The 16,073-nt window shown below is 43.5% G+C and overlaps 1 protein-coding gene across 1 annotated transcript; it reads right to left on the bottom strand.

Moving 5' to 3' along the window:
• Positions 1–468: 468 nt before the first annotated feature.
• Positions 469–15,714, bottom strand: rybpb (RING1 and YY1 binding protein b). Its single transcript, XM_026306784.1, has 5 exons — positions 15,582–15,714; positions 14,850–14,975; positions 2,795–3,100; positions 2,607–2,705; positions 469–2,282 (listed from the first exon to the last, which is right to left on the bottom strand). The coding sequence occupies exons 1-5, from the start codon at positions 15,605–15,607 to the stop codon at positions 2,033–2,035; spliced, it is 807 nt and encodes a 268-aa protein (XP_026162569.1). The 5' UTR covers positions 15,608–15,714; the 3' UTR covers positions 469–2,032.
• Between the last annotated feature and the right edge of the window lie 359 nt (positions 15,715–16,073).

Here is a 16,073-nt window from a genome sequence, read left to right as displayed (position 1 = left end):
ATACATAATTACATATTAACCATAGCTTCAAAGCAGAAAAAAGTTTACACACATTTCCTGGACTTGAAACCTTTCTTAGAACACACGTGATTATCATCCCTAGGTGTCAAACTGCAGAGCTGTGAGTCGACACACATCACATTCTGCCCCCTGATCCTAGTAGTTTTGTGGTAACCCAGTTTTAGTTGCTCTGGGAGCAGCTGAATTGGTGAGTTGGGGCCTCTGTTAGAGGAGCTACATGTACTGTGGTAGTCCAGCAGAGTGAAGAGGGGGCTGAATAAGGCCAAAGTCTTCAATCTAACAGACCCAGAGTTCTCAGCTACCTACCCACACCTAGTCTGCACCGTGAGGCAAGATCCACCAGTGTGGAACTAGTAGTGCTCTGCCAATCAGCTCACAGTATTGACAGTTCTCTGCCCCGATTTAGCTGTGCACAGAGATGAGTGGACAATAAGAACACCATTTACATGGATTATATTAGTCTTTATTTAAACTGTTATTCATCTCACACATTAGATAATTGCATTTCAAATTGTTATTAATCTGTCTATGTATCATGTCATTATGAAATTCCTTTGGTCCTTCAATAAATAAAACTAAGATATCATATACACATTTATTCTTTATACAATTTCATACAGTTAAAAGGAAATTATGTTGGTCTAGTATCAGCTAAGGTGAACGTGAATAAAAACCTTTAATAAGCCTTACTGTTCTAAAAATTGAAAGAGCAATCGTATTCTGTTAACTACTGTAACATGTTCTGCCTTCAATGACAGGAGTCTTAAATTAATAAAAATAAAAAAACAAGTCAACTGAACTGTTAACTTTGTAAATTGCTCATGTTGCACTTCCGGAATATCTGGTTGAGAAAAAAGTTGTCTTCAAGACTACAACAAAAAAAAAAAAAAATATGAAATCGATTCACAACAGCTTGACACAACAGGTCTATTTTACAGTTCGATATGGTTTTACAAAGTGGAACTGTGTGTAACCATCCTTCAGTCACAACAGAAAAATACTCTGGCTCAAGAGCTGAGAGGACAGTTCTGCCTTCAGCCAGGAAACTCAATATTGAAGTAGGGAATGCGGAAAATATCAACAGCTTTTAGTGTTTTACACAACAGCCTACACTGTACAGTTAAGGACATAAGATACTGTATAAGAGATCTGCTATAGCATACTAAATCAAACAATCTACAGTTGAAAAAGTCAGGTGTCTGAACTGAATTTGACCTTCTCATGAACATCAACTTGTACAGGACAAGCACACAGGCCTGATGGAGGTCCAGACTGTGTTCGGAGTGAGACAGTTTTGCTGAGAAAAGTGAATGAGAATTTGATTCATCAGCACTTTGTCACATTGAGAGGATGAGCAATCCCAGATCTGCAAAACCGCTTCACAGTGTAACTAGCACCAGTGTGTGTCTGTGTGTGCGTATGATGTGGGTGTGTGTGTCTGTGACTTGAGTCTTGTCCTATCATTTTCAAACTGTAATAAAACACTGAAGGAACAATCGATCGGCAGAGCTACACAGCAAAGCGTCAACGTAAAAAGGAGAATATACAGGTGCAACAGGTAATAAATAAGGGTAATAATAGTTTAAAGTTATTAAAATGATTGTGGTTATTGTGCCCAGCGGAGAATTCTTCTTTACAAAAACAAAAACAAAAATGTCGACTTGGCCTCACATCCACGTACAAATATAAAACAATACATACAAGTGTCTGGATGCTACCGCAGGGGAGGTGGGGCGTTATTTTTTTGTAGCCCGGCTCTCCTCGCCTGTGCCATGAATGTAACCACGAGGGAAGTTCCCCAAGCAGGGTGTCTGTTTCCCCACCAGGCGTACCGCACTGTTCCTTTCAGCTAGGCTGCTCCTCTCAGCATCCAGGGGTGGTAATGGTATGGAGGCAGGGCGGCAATGGGAAAGGTGAAATCTCTCCCCCTGTGGGATCCATAGTGTCCAGAAACGTGGGGGAGAACGGGGAGTGGAGCAGGGTAAAGATGGGGGGGGGGGGGGTTGGGGCCTCAGAATGACTCATCATGCCCCACAGAGAGATCCCCTTTAGGTGTGGAGGCGCGTGACGACCCCTTGTCCATGCTCTCGGAGCCAGAGCTCTGATGCTGCTGTTCAGAACCCGCGCTGGACGTGATGGTAGATGAGGACGTGGACGAGGAGCGGGTCTTCTCCTTAAAGTCTGTTATGATAACCGTCACATTCCCTACGGTGATAGCCAACTGCTGGGCAGTGCTCCGGTCAATGTTCTTCAGTTTGGGTCTGATGGACACAGGGAAAAACAAAGAAAAAACAAACCTTAATAACTAGAAATGCTGAGCTAAATGTGTGCCTCAGCAATAACAAGGGGGAGGCTGCCAGCACTGTGGGGGCGGTTACACTAAATTGCTCAATTCATCGGGTGACACATAAACAGTCAGAACAAGTGTATATAAAGTGAGAGTGGGTGTTTAGTGTAAAAGTTCATCTGTGAATCATTTGAGGTTTCTCACTAACCTTGTACTGCAAGAGAAGTGCTGTGTAGTCATAGATGTGAAACCATGTGCTCTAACAAAGACATGCAGAGGAGGAGTGAGAGCTACACACCTGGAAATGTGAGAGTTCTTGTTGGTCTTGGTTGCTGATTTGCCAGACTGTATGCTGTGTTTGTCACAGGGTGGGCTCTGATGGTTGTCTGATTTGGGTCTGGAAGACAACAGATACACAGCAGTGAGGATAATGCCAGCACAGAAGACACCCAGAGACACAAGTGAAGCTTTGACTCATACACTGACCTGGTCTTTTTGCTGCCAGGCTTCTTCGTGACAGCTGGGCTGATGTCTTTCTCTCTGTCGGGTTTGTTTTTTATTGGCTGTTCCTTGTCGCTCTTGTCTTTCTCAGGGGTGTCACCCTCTGGCCTGACTCTCTCGGGACGCTCACTCTCTGGGCGACCATCTCCATTGGCGCGCTCTCCTTCTCCTTCAGGGCGCTCCTTGTCTGCGCGCTCGCTCCTCTCCCGCCGCTCCTTCTTTGGTGGGGGAGGCATCGGGTACTGCTGAGCCACCTGCTGAGCAACCAGCTGGGAATTGATCCTGGGTTTCCTGTGGAGGAGATCCAATGCACAAACATGGGTTAGCCTCATAGTGGGGTTGTATGCTGTCACTGGCCACGCACTAACACAGGTACACTGAGCCTGACAAAGGGGTGACCGAACCAAAGGCTGGAGAGGGAGAAGGGCTGGTGCTGGTGAGGGAGGTTTGTGCAGCCGCTTCCTGGTGGAGTAGCTCTGTTTTGAAGGCTAATCTCGTTAGCTCATGGCTGTAATAAAATGAATGCACAGGATCACAAGGTGGGACATTTGCAGCACGTCACTTAGTTCTCTAATCTGATTACTGCAGGGCTGGACCCATTTGTCACAGACTGAGATTCAGGTGGACATGGTGTAACTGTTCCACTCACTGAGCTCACCAGCAGACAGAGCTACTCTCTGCCAAACACAAATCATAACCTCTGTGATCATTATTATTCAGCAGACAATGCAAGCAAGGACAACTTAGATTATGTGCAGCTTCCAAACAATCCCACCTATTTCCTAAAAGAGGTGGTTCACGGGAAATCTTTTCTGAAAACAACTTTTCTGCAGTGCATCACCACTGAACTGCTACAAACACATACACAGCAGCTGAGCACATCAACAGGGTCTGAATATGTTGAAGTTGAACACTAACCTGAAAGTCAGGCTGCTTGACCCGAAATACACACACACAAACACACACACAATTTAAACAGCCAGCAACATCTGGGGGGGCGGAGGGGGGCACAAAGGACCTCAGGAGAGAAGCAAGGATAACTACATCCTTCCAGAGACTACAACTCAGCCAAGACCAAACCACAGCCAGCAACATGGATAATCACAGGCCAGTGCTGGGCAACCATGGTAAAGGAGTAAACCACAAGTACGCTCACACACACAAACACACACTTGAAAAGCTTAGCGTGCAAACAAACAGCCTGGCATGGCTCGATGGCTGCTCAGGAGGCCTTTCAACAGGATCACAAGTTATACTAGCTAGCTGTGTATACACAAGCCTTCCAAATCCAGTTCTAGTCTTGGCAGGAAGAATTGTTATATCCCAGCAGTGTACAAGTGGGTCCTTGACATGAGGACTGCTTTATAAGACCTGTGGTCCAGTAAGAAGTCTTGAAAGTTAGAGCAACTCTGTCAGTCTAAGGCCAGATGAACAAGCGTCACTGTTAAGAAAATCTCCCAGTGAAAAGAAAATGTTTTGTGTTTTCCATGGGAATGGGTTATAGCGAAAGGGGTCTAAGAGAAAGTGCATTTGGCAAAAATAGACAAAGCTCAGTGATGTGTCAGAATGATGCTGCTGATTTCAGTGGCTTGCCGTGGAGAGTGGTTTTCAGACAGCTGCTTAAGTGGTTAGCCTCAGTGTTTCAATTTGGCAACATCATATGGCCTAGCCAGTCCAGTTACTCTAGCTCTGCACTTTCATCCTCACATATCTTTCACAACTGACTCTCCACTCCCTCAGTCCCTTAATCTTTTAGTAGCCTAGCACTTTCAGACGCTAACATTCTGTCCATCTTTCCTCTGTTTTTCCAGTCCAACTCCTTCATGACTTTTTTTCTCCACTGCTCCATCAAGCTAATTTAGTATCCTCCTGCTGTGGCCTATTACAGCGTGAGAGCGGCTCTCCTTGAGGAGTGGGTGGGGACACGCAACCAATCAGAAGGCAATCAATCAGGGCATTAATAGAGCATCATGTCGTAATGTTTGCACTACACTTCAATCAATACACCTGCTGTGGTGAATGCTGATGAACCCTGGGCTGTTGATCCAGTATCCATTAGCTGCCGTGGCTCTCTGGAGCCTGGGACTCCTTCTACCTGCCCTTGCTATCCATCATCGACACTCAGACAACATCAATTTGTTACAAAGCAGGCATATACTGTATGTGGCTGATTTTCTAAATCTGTATTGAGCAAATAAGACATGTCTTAACCACATGCTGCACTGGCAGTGACATTTAAAACAAATGACAGATGATATTAATATAAATTCCTCCAGACTCATGTACACTGCCGAGCCTTATTTTTCTGTCATGTCCCTATTAGGAAGACACAGTCACAGCCCACCCCATGGGAATTCTGTAGGTCCCCTGAAGTTCCACCAGACTCCTGATCCAATGATCTGCTGAGAAATTGTTTAAATGCCACTGGCAAAGTATGACAGCTTTTGGGGAGGTAACTTAATCCATCTGACAAAACAGCAGTCAACAAAGCTGCAATGACGACTCACCGCCCCTATACACTTCTCATGAAAAAATATTTGTCTCTCTAACCCACAGTCATGAGTTAACAGATTGTGAGCACAGACAGCATCCAACAGAACCACTGTTAGGTTTGGCAGTGACAGAGCATGGAGAAGGAGTGATTGATTGATAAGCTCTACGCTTCTTTGTCGTGTTATGGAGCTGAGGTCCAGGTCGGAGCCTGAGATTTGTGCCAGCAGCAGCAGCAGCAGCAGCAGCAGCAGGACAATCAGCCCTGGTGGTTAAGTGGTGATTCAATGCCAGCTGTAAGACAGCCATGAGTTGCTGCTGGCATGACAGAGCCACTGCTGTCTTTGCCACATTATTTATTTACTGTCCACACATCATGGCTTTTCCCGGTACTGCTCTGTAGCTCATTAACATGGCTGGAGATATTGCATTGGCACCATGCATGCCACTTGCTTTTCTTAAACAGTGGTGGCCTGACACAGCAAAAAAAGTCTCCTTTAGCTTAAAAATCTATTTCATATTTAAAATGAATTAAGGCTTACATTTAAATTATGTGTAAACATTGCTGACCATAGAATGTACTAACTAAACTAAACTAACTAAAGCATTACTGAAAGTTAATTTACAACTGAAACATTATTTTACAAATGTCCAAATCAAGCAGGGGCAATCTATATGGCACAAGCGCTACTAGGAATGATACTGGGAGCAGGCTGAGGAATAAACCCCAGGGTCCAATTGCAGAAATTACTCCAACCTCCCGCTGCTGCCAACATATTGATAGGGAGTCGGTGTGCATGTAAAAGAGTACACACTTGTATTTCTACCTCTGTGAGGACCATTTTGAGGATAATTTAATCCGAATGAGGACATTTGGCAGGTCCTCACATTTTCAGACTCCTGTTTGAGGGTTAAGACTTGGTTTTAGGGCTCAGGTTAGAATTAGTTTTAGATTAGGGTTTTGGTAAGGGTTAAGGTAAGGCCTTCAGTTGTGAGGGCAAAGGTTAAGGATCAAGGGACTGCATTGTGTCAATGCTTGTTTGTCCTAACAAAGACAGAAATCCAAGTTTGTGTGTGTGTGTGTGTGAGAGAGAGAGAGAGAGAGAGAGAGAGAGTGTGTGTGTGTATGCATGCAAGTGTCAAGTGTGTAAAGCCTGCTGTTGAATCATTTCCCACTGTGAGGGGCTTACAGCATATTACCTCCCCTTCGCACAACAATAGACCATGATTGACAGCTCCTCCTACGCTTGCCCCTAAATTCCACTGTCTGCGGGAGGGATGAGTGGGGAGACTCCCTCCACGGGATGCCCTGAAATAACTATCATCATGCTTAAAAGCTCCTAATTCAGTCAGACTGACACCCATAGTTAGACTGCTCCACTTGGCCTGAACCATCTGAGAGACAGACACACCTCTGCTCAGCTGGGGCTCTCACTGGTCAGGAGCAGCTGGCACCTGCTATAGCCAAGAGCAAAAGCTGAAGCTGCTGTTTCAGAGGAACTCTTTCTAGAGAAACCAACAACAATGAGCCCGAGCACTTCATAGAGAGAGAGTAAAGAAGAGCGTGAGCGAGCGATGGAGAGTGCGATAGAGACAGAGGCGCAGGAAAGCCCTCATTAACACAGCTCTTTTATTTGAAGTGCTGTGTAGAGGACAAGCAATTATTTCCTGCCAGGCTGAGTGAATGCAGTGGCAAACAGCTGAGTGAAGAGGAGAGAGAAAGTGAGACAGCCAAAAGACAGACCATATTCTTCCACCACAGACAGCCCACTGAAGTGGTCAGACTATATCTAACATTAGGCACTCTCTAATTCAGATGATGTAAATAACCAGATCCACATAGTACTATAACAGAGGCTCCTTGTGAAATACAAAGTTGTTCAGAAACATGAATTCTGTATTCACCAGTGACCTGGTTTCACCCCACATAGCACAGAGGGACCCTCACAGCCTGTGCCTGGAGCACATCTCTCAGATCCAACATGTGAGAATGCCACAGCACCTCCCCATGACGTGCTTGCAACCATGGTCTACATGTCCTTGCCTGTGTCAACATTTGCTGTACATCTTGGTTATTATGTAGAAACGCGATGACCAATCCCTCCCTCAGCCTCCCACCGAACAACCAGTAACAGGGGTGATGGAAGCTGAGCCCAGAGCAGTTTGTCTGTGCTGCTTCAAATTTGTTAATCAGTCCATCTGTATGCCTTATTGTTGTACTGTGGGACAATGTTTCCAGAATGACTTAACTACATCTGGAAATAGCACCTCATGACCCAATTCGTTGATCTGACACTGGCAATATTTTTCTTGAAAACAGGTTAACAATGTCCAAAAAAGTGTTAGATGACTTAAGACAAGTTTGAAATTATCAGTACGGATTTGTGTCCACGCAGAGAGCTGAAACAATGAGTCCATGTGTGTTTGATAATAGATTGCTTAAAGAAAAATGACAACATATCTTTGCTTCTAATTGCACAAATGGGAATACATGCTGTTTTTGGGGGGGGGTCACAGAGTAAGTGGATACATTTTCTGACACTTTGGGACTGCTGGTTGCATAAAGAAATTTAAATGTGCCAAGTTGAGCTTGGCAATGTCAATCTGTCAATTACTTTCTTGGTTACAGTAAAGTCAGAAATGTCAGATAGTAAAAATTACTCCATCTACACACATATTTGTCAATGAGCTTTAGGCTAGACTGGGGCTACATATTTCTGTGTCTTGGGGAATTGTGTTAAAATGACTGTCCAAAGATTGAGATATAAATCTTTTTATAAATGCACCTCCATGAGACCACATGGACAACCTTATAGATATTCAAGTTGAAATTCTTGATCAGACTGAGCCTAAAGTGACTGGTGTAGTATTGTTACCTCCAGTTGTCCATGCGTAATCTGTATAAGTGAGTGTGTGCTGGGGAAGTTGAATGAGGATAGCACCTGAAGAGCAGCCTGGGGCCATAATGCTTCTCAGTTCATTCCCACTGCTCACCAGAGGCATTAAGCTTTCATCTTTTCATCCGTCCCTTCCAGTCAGGATTTTGAGGGCTTAATGCTACTGTCGCTTCGCCCCCTCTACACCTTTCCATCCTTGTGGGGGTCTGTGGATCCTCCATAATCTTCCCATCATATTTCTTTAGGTGCTTTGTCTATATGCACAGCAGGCTAAGTATCTACACACTACACATTTTCCTCAAACTGCAAAAAAAAAAAAAGACAGTAGGCATGACACTGAGTTCCTGTGGTCCTGAGTACAGACAAAACTGAACCGAGCAAACTCTCAAAGATATCTCAATTTTTCTGCAACAACTGGAAACTCTATGCACTATAAAGCCTGCTGGGAGTGTTTTTGCTTCTCCTGACAGGCTAAGAGGAGTCTGGCTGTCTGAGTTTGTGTGTTTGTTTGAATGAGACAGACAATCAAAAACAAAAGGGGCCCATAACAGAAGAATTAAAAGGGAAGACATATAAGTTTGTGTCTGTGATAAAGACACTTATCTTGACACTGACAAGTGTTTCCTTTACATGATTGACCTTTGAGTCTACAAACTGCTTGGCATCAGACAAACTGAGAGCAAGTCATTCCAACAGCAGCCCTGTGTCACATTTTCTAGTATCACTCATTTGTTTTCTTACTCTCCATTGCCTCTCCATCACTGTCTGTCTTTTTCTCTGCTCTCTTCTCACTTTCTCCCTGCGTACTGGTGCCCTAACCACACATCCACCCTCCCTAAACCCAGCTGCCTTTAAATAAAGTTCTGCTTTTCACCTCTCTTCACCCTCAATGCTTCTGCTTGCATCTACTGTGCCTGAGTTCTCTATCAAACAGACCTGGTCACCCCATCTCACCGCTGTCCAGATCTTCCTGCCTGTTTGCTATAGTGGAAATAGAGCCCGGATTGAGTTTGTTCAACAAATCAAGATTGCCAAAGGGGACGCTGCACCTTCACAGCAGGCTGTTGTGTTCTACAAAAGAGGAACAACATCTAGCAAGCAAACAAAAACAACAAGAGGCGAAACCAGACACCAAGAGGTCAAACACAAAGCCTCTGTTGGTTACTATGGCCAGGATTCAACCCTGTCACACTCATTTCAGATTTTCTGACTTATGGTTTCTTGACAATGCTCTGATTACTCACAACTAGCACACTTTGAAATGAAAAAAAAAACCTTGGAATTACTAAGTTAATGGTCAAGTCTGGTTTCTTTTTCAATCCCATTTGTACTGAATGACATGTCAGTTGGTGACATCCTTTTCCCACGCATGGATGGTGGTTCTTGCAGAAACAGAAGAGACTGTCTGGTCTCTCCCTCTTTGGGTAATGATGTTCCTCGCTATGCTTCAACCCCTGGAGACTCTTGGCTGAGTGAGCACATCCCCCCTTGTAGCCATCCATACTCCCCCCTCTCTCTCTACAACACATACATATAAATGTCCAGACGCTACACTCCTCTCTTCACCGCTCCATTTCTCTCCTTGTCCTCTTTTGCCCTCTTCTCCTTACTCCTTTAAGTCCTAGCTGTGACTCCACAATTAACTCCCTCACGCTTTGTCCTCACATGCCTTTTCCTTTAGTTTCCTGAGATACCCCCCTCACACACTGTCACATTCATTCGCTTGCCTCATCTTTTTCCTGAATGGGAGGAGCCCCAATTCAACAGCGCTCCACATTTCTCTGTTTTGTCAAATTGCCAAACTGGCTATTGTATTTAATCACTCACACTCTGCCAAATCCCATGAAGTAATTAAGAACTTTTAAATCCGGCAATTAACATGTAAAGATTATGGCTATGCGCTCGTGCTTTGGGTGTTAGTGCAGATGCTGATAATGCTGGATAAGCAAAAGCTGTTTCCTCTGAGCAGGGGCTGCTGTGGGGGCAGGGGTGGGCGAGAAAGTGCAGATATAAATTGAGCGCCAGCATGTCCCTCTTATGTAATTCCATTATCCTAGACAATTTGCCTTAATGTGACAGTGGTAGAATTCACAGATTATAATGACTCTATTCCATCATTGTAAAAGACAGAAGCCACACACACATGCAGACACACAAACACTACAATCATTCAATCATTTTCCAATAATTGTGTAGCCGAGAGAGAGAGAGAGAGAGAGAGAGAGAGAGAGAGAGAGAGAGAGAGATTGCAGATTTGCAATCCATTCTGATTCGTTTTTTCAATCCTGCCTCAAACATTTATAATGTGTGGATTTTGTTTCCCATATGGTCTTACTACAACGCCACAGATGTTATGTAAAACATATTTACTTAGACATGTCACCATCTGTAAATATCAACAGTCATGAGCAAATTACAGTTACATTGCTTATGGCTGACTTTTGGAAGTTGGCCACAGTGATTAAGGGATGGCTTCACAAAGAAAAAGCTAACCAAAAGTGAAATGGAGATATACATCTCTCTATTATACAAAACTTCAGTTTTTGACTATGTTAATTACAATTTCTGAATTCTGGGTAAATTAAAGACTTCTTTCAAACTGACAAACATGGCTGACTAAAAAACTGTATAAAAACTGCTCAGCTCCCTTCACTTTACAGAAACAAAGGCCTCCTGGATGAATTGCACAACAGCTACAGGGATATTTTCCTGGAAGAATTCAGCGAATAATGTAATAACACAGCATACAACTTACATCAACTTCTCACTGCTCATTCTACAGTATTATCAGCAAACCACCTGTCAGTTGGTGCCGCTGGTTGATACCACAGAAACCTGGGTCTTAATTATAAGTTAGTCTGGCTGGTAGGTTGGCTAACTGTTTATGCTTAAAGTAAGTCTGTCCTTATTTTTTTTGTAATTATCTGACTTGCATTACACCAGTTTAACAACATAATTTAGACCTGTCTAACGCTGAACCAGTTGAACATGCCAGGGTGAAACCAAGCCCAGAACAACATAACATCAGGCTACATGGGACAGAAAATAAACACACTTGTTTTAACTCACAGCACAGCCTTTCATGGGTACACTAAATACTGGTGGGGTCAAATCTATAGACAGCCCGATGACATAAACAATACAAATTAACAGCAAAAAAAAATACGCGTTGCTTTCAGTTGATTAAGCGCAAACAAGCATGTTTCAAGGGAGTCGCCTTTTCAGCATATTACACACTGCCAATCAAGATTTCTTTGGCAGGTTAGGCTTTGTTCTACTAAGCAATCTTGCCTCCACCCATTGACATCACATGACAAAAATTAATATTTGCTCTCTGTTCATTTTCTTTTAACCATTTCCTGTATGTTAAATGCAGCACTAGAACACTGTGTGAGTATATCAAGTACTTTAAAAAGTACTTACATGTAAGAACACATGATTATTGTATTTAAGACCATTTACAACTGTCCTTATATTCTGGCATCCATAGGAACAAACCCCTATAGCTAATACTGCTACATATGCATAGTCTATCACTGATAAACCTTGTGTGTCCTTGAAGAATCCTCAGTTTCTAATAAATTTTAAGTTAGTTTCTTTAAGCAAGTCAGAGCACTGAATTTTGCTGAGAATTGAGACACCCATTTGTTCTGCTTTATACAAAGCACAGATGGAAACTACTTGAAACTGTTGACAACAGAGCAACACTGCACAGATAACAGCATAGCAGTCAAAGACTGAGGTACCTCAAGACTTCCTGTGATCCCCACCATCAATCAGTTTTAGAGGGCTCCTAATGGTTTCTGCCTGGGCCCCTGGGCTGTCAGAGATGCATACCAAACACCTCCACAAAGCAAACTGATATACAGCAACATGGTGTCACATTCACACAGCGATCAGGTTCAGATGCCAGAAACATTTAAATATGATAGCATGCACCACACAGGGGATGCTGAAGCAAGCCCTTCTCAAGTTACCCAAGAAGGTAGCAGTGAATGCAGAGACTGATCTGGACTACTTGGACTTGTAGATTAGCAGCCAGGTCAGGTGCAAAAAGCAGTGCTTTCTTGTTTAAGAGTCAGAATAGCAGAGGCTAGAATTAGCCTACTTAGATATCATGTTACATCAGTAAGTTGGACTGGGTCAACAGGTTCATTAGTTTGTGCTGGGCTGGAGAGAACTGGGCCTCTCCCTGCATGCAGATGCCACTGCTCTTGTTAACACATTACTTTCTTCCATTAACGTAAATAAGCGCTGCATGACCCACTGTTACCTAGGTTACCTAGCGCCAGCAGGGGATAAGGTGTGTTTCAAGCCCCGCCAGAGTGTAAGGTTCGATCTGTCAATCACTATGGATCATACTAATTGTATAATCACTATCAGCACCTGTAGCAACAGCTGGTGTCTCGGTGACTGTGCAGATTATGACTGATGATGTGTTGAACGTAAGTAAATGGAAATATTCATCTGATCTTGAATTTCAATTAGGACAGTAATTTGATTCCATACCATGGCACAGCACTACTGTCTGCTCACTGCTACCTGTTGTACCAACATCTTTTTTCATAATAGATGGAGGTAAGTGTGAGTGACAGTGATGCTGTCCAAACTTCAGTTTTATCCATCTTCTCCTTAGTACCGTCAATTATAGTCAATACTGGCTGACCTTTTTTTTTTTTTTTTACAGGACATGGAAAAACAGCTACATTTGGGGACGGTGAAAAGAGTCTCTCCACACTCACACCATGCAGAATACCACTTCAAAACAACACAACAGCCACTTCAAACATGTTTTAAACATAATCACATCACAATGACTGCACAAATCAATACATAAGCTCATCTATCTTGTAGCAAACACAAATTGATGACTTCAGTGTTGAGAGAAGTAGTGATTTGACACCGGCTGGCAAAGAAGAACGTCAATTAGCGAACACACATGTCCTCATGCATGAAAGGGCATTCAAAGCAAAGCCGCAGATAAAAGCAGCAAGACAAATATCCACACACAGCATTAAGTGTGAATCATTTAGCTAAGAGCATGTTGCTTCATCCCATTCTTTGCTGGAATACATCAAACACTGAAGAAAAGACAGCTAATTAGTACTCATTAGAATAACAGCCTGTGCCACAACTATACAATTGCATTAATCTAAGGTTAACTATTCAGATCAAACAGGGATGTGACAACCACTCAAGTGTTTTCATGTGCTACCCTTTATCAAGTAGAGGCAACCTGGCTATTGCTAAAGCACAGTGGCAGGATGGCTACGTTATATTTGTCTCCGTTTCCTGCTTTCTCACAGCATGCTCAGTCTGTATCATCAGCTGTGATCTTAAGCTACACACTGCTGGGAATAGATCGCAGGGGGAGGGGAGCCAGACAATTAGATTGAGCTCAATCTTTTGGATTCTCAGTAAACCAGTATCAATTCTGTTCTCCCCATTTGTGGTGTGGCCGGGTGTAAGACGAGCCAGTCATTGTAAAACCACAGCTGGAAAGATTAGACTGCAGGGGACTTGTCAACACACCCACAAATGACTCATCTATCTATCCACCTCATCATGCAACTGATGACATGAGCAAACAAACTCACACTGTGGCACACGCAACTTATCATCAAAAACATTCCCCAGAAGAGAAAGAGGAGGCGTCAGTGTACACAAAAGTGAAAGGGAATCCCATCGTGATGTTCAAGTTATACAGTGATTTCATCTGAGTTCCCATTTCCCATAAGTCTCTTCTGCTGACATCACAAAATTAATTCTGAGTTATACTCAAGGGAAATGTCTGGGACATACAAGCCTGTTACTATAAATGCTGCTATGATTATCCTGGAGAATTGTTCTGAAATCAAACAGGAGTGAAGTCTTTTCTAAACGGCTTCAGGAACAAAGGCTTATGGCAGACTGAGTTTTGAAAATGACCAGCCATAGCCAAAAGATAGATTTTTAAAATACTGGAGGGTGGATCTCCTCTAAACACTCAGTATCACACCAGGTTGGGTATGAAATGACACTGACTTAAATTGTATGGTACAATGGAAAAAGTCTCATGGACAAAAGAAATAAAGAATATATCTGAAGACAATAGTAAGCCTAAACTTAAAACTACTTTTCATAACCTACAAATGTGATTATATCGCTCATCTCCTGACTGTACACCCACCTCATACAGGACACATCTAACTTGTCAGACCATTAAGAGAACCTCTGCAATCCTACAGGTAGGTGAAACACACATTCACCTTGTTTCACAGCATGAAAAAGACGCCTTTCAGCTGTTGCTTTGTTGATGCACTGTAGCTGTACAGCCATCATGAAGTATAGTCCCTCTTCCCCACCCCACTCCCCCTCTGGCTACTGAAGCAGCCTGCCTGCCTACCTAGACGAATGCATAAAAGCAATGCAAAGCCCGTCGCATAAGATGAGAAACTACGGATAATCCAGACAACAGCAGAAGATGTTTGCAAGAATGTCCATCAACAAGTCCCCACTCGTTCACGGACAAATAAGGCTGTCGATCAAAGTTGTCATTCCCATAAATTGCAATGCAATGCTGCTGCAGCAGCCAGTCAAGCAGGGGAAAAACGAGACGCTCAGACGAGAGCGAGGGAGCGAGAGAGAGAGAGAGAGCGAGAGCGCTACGTTACCTTGTGGATGTGCCCTTCCTCACATCGCAGATGCTGCATTTAAAAGCCTCGGCGGTGTTCCTGAAGGTGCAGACGCTACAGTCCCAGTAGCCGTCGTCAGCGGTCTGTTTGGCTTGTCGTTTTGGCCTTACAAATGAGATAAATATTAAGGTCAAGTTAGTTTTAGAAATACCACCAACATATTTCATAAATTAACAAGAAACGGGACTGTGACAGACACAACCCGCTACGTATTATACAAGCTACTTAGTACAGCACAAAGCATGGTGGGGCTGTCAAAAATATGGGTTCGAGTCCCGGCAAGTAGTGGTCCTTGGTTAATAAATCCTCACAGCGAAGCGGACGACTAGTCACACCGTCCGATTGTATCGCCAGCTAGGCTAGCGGACAGGCAAGCATTGCTAAAATTTTCGGCATCGAAGCTTAGCATGTCGGCTAACCAAACCAATATCAAACAATGTCCATTTCGACATTGACCGTCCACAGGGCTTCATCGAGACGGAAGAGCGTTTCAGGGAATGCCAGGCGTAACCTCTGAAAAATTTCCCTTTGTCTGTTAAGTGACTGGGTTGTAGGGAGCGAGAAGCCGCCATAGTGACTGCACTATTCTAGCTAGCTGTGGCATACCAACTGAAAAAGGGAGAAACGATCCCTGTGAGGGGGAAACGCATCCAAATGTCGAGTCCAAAACGCACAAAACAAGTATAAATCGACAGTGGGTGGTCGCATTACCTGGTAGGGCTCTTTTTGTCGCCCATAGTGACGATTAATCCTCGGAAATAAGAAGAAAAAGGGGCCTCCTTTAATTGTCAGTGAGTGTAGTAGGATCCTGATAGAGCCGCTGCTGAAGCTGTTGGCAGACAGGCTCCACTCAGCGCTGGCTCGAGGCAAGGCACAGCGACTGACTGCACTGGCCCACGTGACCGCCGCCCAACCAATCAGAGGCCGGTTCGGTTTAAAAGTCTGGAAGGATATTTTATGGCTATTTTAATAATTACTAGAAATATTTGACATACCTCATCTCAACCCACACACAAGCATACAGATGACAGTATTCTGACGATCATTAGAGATAACTGGTAATCAAAGGCAGTTTTCCAGCTCATTCATGGTTATTATTATGATTAATATTATGATTATTAATAGTAATAATAATAGGAAGAAGAAGAAAAGAAGAATCATGTTACCATAGTATGCAGCATACTTTGCTTGTCAGTTTCTCCT

Source organism: Mastacembelus armatus, chromosome 5 (genome assembly GCF_900324485.2).
Source record: "Mastacembelus armatus chromosome 5, fMasArm1.2, whole genome shotgun sequence".
Lineage (NCBI taxonomy): Eukaryota > Metazoa > Chordata > Actinopteri > Synbranchiformes > Mastacembelidae > Mastacembelus > Mastacembelus armatus.
This window is presented reverse-complemented; position numbering and strand designations above follow the sequence as displayed.